General features: G+C 38.1%; 1 protein-coding gene across 1 annotated transcript in view; it reads left to right on the forward strand.

Moving 5' to 3' along the window:
* KIAA0430 (KIAA0430 ortholog) overlaps positions 1-7571 on the forward strand; it is a 34196-nt gene extending 26625 nt beyond the window's left edge. The window contains exons 8-13 of the mRNA XM_008587773.1: positions 2973-3398; positions 3596-3753; positions 3842-3997; positions 5048-5237; positions 6141-6319; positions 7487-7571. Coding sequence (XP_008585995.1) covers positions 2973-3398; positions 3596-3753; positions 3842-3997; positions 5048-5237; positions 6141-6319; positions 7487-7571 — 1194 coding nt within the window. The remainder of the gene's footprint in view (positions 1-2972; positions 3399-3595; positions 3754-3841; positions 3998-5047; positions 5238-6140; positions 6320-7486) is intronic.
* The last annotated feature ends 314 nt before the right edge of the window (positions 7572-7885 follow it).

The raw sequence follows: 7885 nt of genomic DNA on the forward strand, positions 1-7885 counted from the left end.
TTTTTGCCATTTTCCACTATTAGATTATGTAGGCTGAAAGACAGCCCTTAGCAAGGGGGTCACCACTCCCAGGAGGGGCTGTTCTTTGTAGGAGGCTGGTCAAGTTTTGACATAAAACTTGGAAACCTTCAGGTTTTTTTGTTTTTTTTTTTTTAAACAAATATACAGAGAATTGATACATATAGATTTTGCTTTTATTTTTTTCAAAATATTATAGAAAATTGATTTGTAGATTTACCTTACCAACAGCCACTTGCCAGTATCTCCAAAGCTAGCAGTATTTCGTGCCAAATGGATGGAAATAATGGAATAAGAAAAAGTCATTACTCTTTTTGCATCCAAGTATTATGGTAGAGAATATAGTGAGGTCTTGTACATACTCGTGTGGTTGGTGTCAAAGAATTTTGTGCAGTTTTTAGGCATTTAATACTTAAGCTCCAACAGGCTTCTGAACTTATGCTTTTTATACTTGCATTCTGTGTCATGCACATGAACAATTAGGAGTAGTGGTTACTGCTAAACATAGCCACATGCTAGGAGACTGTGAGCATAAGAGGATGATTTGGGATAAGAATGTTTGCTGTATTGCTGAGTTGTGTTTAAGCTGTTGGGAGAACTCTTACAGAAATAGTAATAATAGTGGAGAGGAACTATTGTGTGGGTGGTCCAGAAGAATGGGCAGTCCTATACATTAAATGCAGTTTTAAGGTATAATTTAATAACTTTAGAGTTACAGAAGTACCTTAGAAATTATTCATCCAACATCCTTAAGTAAAGGAGGAAGAAGTCAGTGCTTAGAAAAAGTAAGCAAGTCATTAGCGATTGCAGCAGAGCGGCACCCTGGCCCCAGTGAGTTAAGCACTTGCCCAGCTAGTCCCACTATATTACCTGATACCCAGCAAGCCCAGACTCTGGGCCACAATGAAACACATGCTATGGACAATCCACAGTTGGGAATACCAGAGTCTTGCCCAAGGAGTAACATACACAGACTCTACCTCAGTCGTTTGAGCCTCTTTCCTAACTCGCCTTTGTCGTTATTCATTGTTTTTAGTCTTTTGGCTACAGCTATATTTCCTCCCTCCTGTTTTTGTTTGGCACTAACTTTTCTAACCTGAAGGCCTTTAAGTCAAATGCAGTATTTTAGGTGAGAGCTTGTCCACTTTGGAGATTCTTATTCCTTATGGTGACAAAATAAATAAAAAGATTNTTATTCAAAACATTCAGTCTTGCTGGATGTTTTTTTCCCATTCACTAAAGTAAGATACGTTTCTTTTTCTTTTATGTTCTTTAGTCTGTCCATTTAATTTTAATAAATTAAACATATATTAATACTGCCTGGGTTTTAAATCCCAGGTATAATAGGAAGAGTGTAGATTTTGTTGATGGTTTGTCAGCACCCTTCAAATAAAAAGAAAAGCTTCTGATTAGAAGAGTAATGTGTTCATTGTAAAAACAAACACAAAAAATATTCAGAAATGTGGAAGGTGAAAACTCTACTATCTGACCCTCCAGAGGTAACCGGTCTTAACAGTTTGGTATTGTCCTCCAAATTTTAAAAATGTGATAAATTTTTAAAATGTAGTTAAAAAAAAATAGTGTCACATATTCAGGATTGTATGACTTCTTTTTTTACTTAATGTCATAGCTTAGATGTCTTTCCATATCAATATGGGTTCCTNAGGTAACCGGTCTTAACAGTTTGGTATTGTCCTCCAAATTTTAAAAATGTGATAAATTTTTAAAATGTAGTTAAAAAAAAATAGTGTCACATATTCAGGATTGTATGACTTCTTTTTTTACTTAATGTCATAGCTTAGATGTCTTTCCATATCAATATGGGTTCCTGGGCTAATAGTCCACAGGGGTAAGTTCCAAAGGGTGAAAGTTCTGGGTAAGAGTTTTACTAACAAGATCCAAGTTGTCCTTCAGGAAGGTGGTACTAATTTATACTCTTATCAACAATAAATGAGAATGTCTATTTTAAATATTTGCCAGTCCGATAGGTGAAAAATGGTATCTGCTTATAGTTGGCCATTTTATTAATCATTAGCAAGGTGTAATATATCCTTTTATTATTGTTGTTATTGGCTCTTGATATTTCTCCTGTAAATTAGTCACATCCTTTGACCATTTTTAGTGATTTCTTTTATGGCTTCTGGATTTAACCCTTTCTGTAATTATCTTTTCTTGTGGTACTTTAATGGTTCTATTTCTTAATACATAGATTTCAATTTATCTGGAAGGGTTTTGAACACCCACTGCCAAATAGAACTTCCAAGCTGACTACTGGCAACCTGCTATTGTAGCTGGACAGGCTCTAACTTTATATATTCAACAGCCCTGCTGAATAAATAAAATAGACTTCTTAAAAGCGACTTTATTGAGATATGATTTATGCTTAACAATATTCACCTCTTTTTTTTTTTTTTGTCCTTCTTGAGACCGGCTGCCCCGCGCTCAGCCAGTGAGCGCACCAGTCATCCCTATATAGGATCCGAACCCGCGGCGGGAGCGCTGCTGCGCGCCCAGCACCGCACTTTCCCGAGTGCGCCACGGGCTCGGCCCTATTCACCTCTTAAGTATAAAATTCATTGCTTTTTAGTAAGTTTATTAAGTTGTGCAACCAGTTTTAGAATAGTTCCATCACCTCAGTAAGGTCCCTTATGCTGGTTTATAGTTAATCCCCATTCCTACCCCCTGGAAGCTTTTAATCTTTCTGTCTCTGCATATTTTTCTTTTCTGGCCATGGAATCATACAATATGCAGACTTCCGTGCTTAGCATATTCCTCAAAACAACATTGTTCCTTTGTCAACACTAGATAAGTTTACCCTCTCCCAGCTAAATCACTATCACTCCCCTCCAAGGGTGTTAGCTGAAGTTTAGAGATCACTCACTGTTCTTATTTTGAGATTGAATGTGTGCCCTTGGGTTAACCAGATGTAACATTTTTTTCCTCTGTATTAGCAGTGCCACACTCTGCTCTACGTCTACAATCTACCAGCAAATAAAGACGGCAAGAGCATCAGCAACAGGCTCAGACGCCTGTCTGATAACTGTGGTGGAAAAGTGCTGAGTATCACGGGCTGCAGTGCAATTCTCCGCTTCATAAACCAAGACAGTGCAGAACGGGCTCAGAAGCGAATGGAAAATGAAGATGTCTTTGGTAATAGGATCATCGTGTCATTTACTCCAAAAAATAGAGAACTCTGTGAAACAAAGAGTTCAAGTGCAATTGCTGATAAAGTGAAGTCCCCCAAAAAACTTAAGAATTCAAAACTGTGCCTCATCAAAGATACAAATGAACAATCTTCCAGTGCCAAAGCCATGCCTGGAAAAGGGTTGCAGGCAAATTCTGGATCTACTGCAAGAAGTACAAGTGTTAAAAGTTTACAGGTAATTTTGATACCTCTTGCTTTCTGAAGTTTACGGTAGGTTTGGTTTCTTTGTTTCTGTTTTATGTGCCTGCTTGATTTGGGTATGTCCTTTTTTTATTTCAGTTTTTGATACTCAAAGGCAGTTATTTTCTGTACAGGATGTAACACATCTTGAGTACTTAAATTTTAAACCCCACTGCACTTGTGTCTTTTAAGGAGCTGTGCCGCATGGAGTCAAAGGCAGGTAATAGAAGCAGTGAGCACCAGCAAGGAGGCATGAGGCCGGTAGCATGTCCTCACAGTAACTCAAATGCTGCAGTGCTGACGTCTAAAAACTTGGGGATGGCAGAATCAGTTTACAAAACCAATCAGAAGTATGTTACATTGCTCTTTCTCATATTTGCTGCTTTAATGTGAAGGCAGACATATGACCTTTTCCCTTCAATTTTTCTCTTCTGTTAGTAAAGAGAACCTCAGTGCTCGAAGTGTTACCAGTTCTCCAGTAGAGAAAAAAGATAAAGAGACTGTATTCCAAGTGAGTTACCCATCTGCCTTTAGCAGGTTGATTGCATCAAGGCAAGTCAGTCCTCTGCTCACATCTCAGTCTTGGTCTTCTAGGTAAGTCCATCTTCTTGACCCATGGGAGTGGTTACCTGCAGTAGGAAAGATTACAAAATAGTATGGTTGTTGAAAAGAGTTCAAACAATACAGAAGTGCACAGAGTAAAAGATAAGTCTTCATCCCTTACATCTCTCCTCCACCAATCCCCTTTTCCGCAGGTTATCATAGCTAACATTTAGGGGCAATGTTTCTCACCATTTTTCCCTCCTCCATATGGAAATCTTGGTAAGCAGAAGTCAGAGAGAGAAGCCTGTCCTGGAGTACCTGGCCTGTGATGGGAGGCATGTTAAGATGTCCTTACATTCATCAGGTTGAGGAAAAAGCCCACACTAGGCACAGATTGGTTATTCTTATTAATATGATACTTTATAGGAAGCTGTTTGAGAAGCTGGGGTCTCTGTAAACTACTGTAATTATCTGTCACTTACCTTATCCAAGCTTTGTAAGCTCATGCCAGCTAATTATTTAGGCTCGGGAGACAAAGGAGCCATAAGCCTTGTTGCATTGCCGTGAGCTCCTTCTCACTTTGCATTTGTTTTGCTGGCTCAGTGAAGGATCACTATAGAAAGTGACTGTGGACCTGAAAAATTACATCTAAAAATTCATATAAAAGTTTTCCTCATGTGCAGAAGGACTGCAGCATATGAGCAAGAATATCTAGCTTTTTCAGAGCCACAAGGGAGGTTAAACGACTTAAGTTGGTATCACAGGATAATTTCCTAAGAATAAATGCCCAGAGCAGAAAGTTAATTCATCAGGGCTGCCTGTAATTTCCACCTTTAGCTTTAAATAATCTAATGAAAGAATATCTGATATTAAATAATTTATTGGTTATTATAAGGGGTCAACAGATAGTACTTTTGACAATAAATCTAAGTCAGTTGTATATTTAAGATTAAAAACACATTTGGAAACCAGATGTTTAGTTTGGTTGTATTGTGGGAAAGCTCTGTTTCTTTATATAGCTTCAAACAGAGCCTAAATGATAAAACCTAAATACACAGAACAGTTTTTTAAAAATAATCTCAATACATGTGTTTTTAGCAGGAGCGTGTCTCCAAACCTTTTAAACAGAGCCTCCCCACTTGCTTTCAACGTTGCAAGCTCGAGCAGCGGAGCCGACTGCCTAGACCCATATGCAAATGGTGCTGACATTCAGGTCAGCAACATAGACTACAGATTATCCCGGAAGGAGCTGCAGCAGCTCGTGCATGAAGCATTTTCTAGGCATGGCAAGGTATCCTCTTCCCTCTTGTTCTTCCTTTTGTTTTACCCTTTGGAATTTCATGTCAAAGGAACTTAATTGGGACGGCCCGTGGCTCACTCGGGAGAGTGCGGTGCTGATAACACCAAGGCCCCGGGTTCGGATCCCATATGGGGATGGCCGGTTCGCTCACTGGCTGAGCGTGGTGCTGACAACACCAAGTCAAGGGTTAAGATCCCATTACCGGTCATCTTTTTAAAAAAAAAAAAAAAAAAAAGGAACTTAATTTGACACACGTAACCACAGCCAGGATATTAGGGTGACTCAAATGGGTTTGAACTCTTTCCTTTTCCCTCTGGTCTGATTGGGGTCATGCTATATATCCGGTTTTTAGGATATAGCCCCAGAGAGCAAGAAACCTAGCAGGGAGAAACATTTGTTCTAAGTACGGGTTTAAATGGCACTTTGAGAAATAAAACATTGATGGGTTTTACTTAGCTTTACCTGTTACAATACAGAATAGAATTTTTAAATGTCGGCTGTTTTGTTTATATCTTATTGTATCTGACTCAGTTTTTAGGTGCAGTTGGTTAAAAATGCACCTTTTATAGATTCTTAAAATGGCTATGCCCCAGGTTTTTTTTGCAGGGTCTGGAAAAGACCCCTAAGACTCCTCCCATGTGTTGTCCTCCAACTCTGCCTTGGAGACCTGTGCATGCCAGAGTATAGAGGCAGACCGGGCCAGTTTCATGTCTCTAAATATCACCTTACGCTAGCTTACTTATGTTCTGGTTGGCAGAAGTGCAGAATTCAGACAAGTTCCCTCATGAAAGCACTGAAATCCACAAGCGTGGTCCGTAATGATTCACCTTCAGTTTTAAGATGACACAACTCTGGGTACACATCGCATTCTGTTTTCCTTTTTTACTGTTGTAGGTGAGGAGTGTTGAGCTCAGCCCCCATACAGATTATCAGCTCAAGGCTGTTGTTCAGATGGAAAACTTACAAGAAGCAATCAGTGCAGTGAATAGCCTCCACAGATACAAAATTGGTAGCAAGAAGATCCTGGTCTCACTTGCCACAGGAGCTGCTAATAAATCACTGTCTTTACTGAGGTAAAAAAAACGCCATTTATTCCAAGAAATAACATTTAACCTGGAAACAACTTTAGAAATAATAAAAATAGATTTTATCACATTCCCAGCCCTCTTGTGATGATTACATATACGATAATATTTATTCTCAATTGATAGAGTTAGAAATAAGCCATTTGACTCCTGTTCAAGTCCTTAAAGGTGAAGTACAGTTTAAACTTGACAGGCACTTGGGAATAAAATAATATTCCACATCCAGAACACGTTCTACAGTAGACTTCTACAGTAAAAGTTTATAAGCCTAAAAAAGTCTAATACATTCCCTTCAGGTCTTAGTAGAAGGTAGATTTGTCCACAGAGACTAGATCTGCAAAGCTCTGCGCTCTCAACTTGCAGATACAGCCTTAATGTCAAATAGACACCCAGCCTCATAAGTCTACATTACAGCTACATCAGTATTAGGAATCTGGTAATGATTTTATTCATAATAAGATTTGATTCTTCTTTGGTTCTCCCTGTTTTGGGGAGAACAAGTAAAACAAGACTCTCTTCTGAATGTTTGGATGATCAAAGATCTTTTCTTCCTGTATTTCTCCATTATTTTAAATTATGGTGTTTTTCTCAGCATAAAAATAACATTCATTGAAGAAAATTTGGAAAGTTCAGAAACATAAAAGAAGCAGGGGAAAAATTTATAATCCTGTGGTTCAAAGCTAATCATTTATAACAGTTTGGTTGTTTGTTTTGTGGGTTTTTTCCCCCTTTGAGTGTTTTTGGTGCCTTTTTGTTTTTTAAAACCATAGTTGAGATTATATTCTATTGAGTTGTGTATCCTCAACTACCGGAGTTCCAGTCACACATATCTAACATATTAAGCACAGTACGGCAGGAGATATTCAAGCTATTCTGCCTTTTGCTCTGAACTAAAAGTGTCTTTCTGCTACACAACTGTGGAAAGCCCTATGATTGAGTCTGAGAAAAATCCTAGTGTGTGACTTAATATTTTTCATTGGCTTGTCCCTAAAATCCTTTCTTTAAATTTTTCTGGAAAATAAATTCTGACATATCAGAAACCAGTAAATTTATTTTGCATACACATTGTGTTAATGTTATGAACTCCTTTTTGAAAATATAACTAATGTAGAAGAAATGGTATGTTCTCTAATTAATTGAAACTTTGTCTTACAGTGCAGAAACAATATCTATTCTTCAGGATGCTCCTGCCTGCTGTCTGCCTCTTTTTAAATTTACAGATATCTATGAAAAGAAGTAAGTTAGGTTTATTTTTCATTGATACAGTCAGTACTGATTAGTGATTTCCATGCACAAAACCATGGTAGCTACTGTTAAGGAACTTCCAGCCTGGTAAAGGAAACGAGACAGACTGTGGTGTTCAGATTTAGAGTTTAACAAATTTTTAAAACTTCTTTCATTTTTAACAGACTTAGACCTTCAGTCCCCAAAGCTGTATTCACCCCCTCCCCCAGTTGACTGATTAGTTTTATTATTCATTGAGTGAACATTTTGAGCACCTTCTAGACTGTAAGCTCCAGGTTGGTAGGGACTGGATCTAACCTAACAGTGTAT

This window comes from Galeopterus variegatus, unplaced genomic scaffold, assembly GCF_000696425.1.
Source record: "Galeopterus variegatus unplaced genomic scaffold, G_variegatus-3.0.2 Scaffold4536, whole genome shotgun sequence".
NCBI lineage: Eukaryota > Metazoa > Chordata > Mammalia > Dermoptera > Cynocephalidae > Galeopterus > Galeopterus variegatus.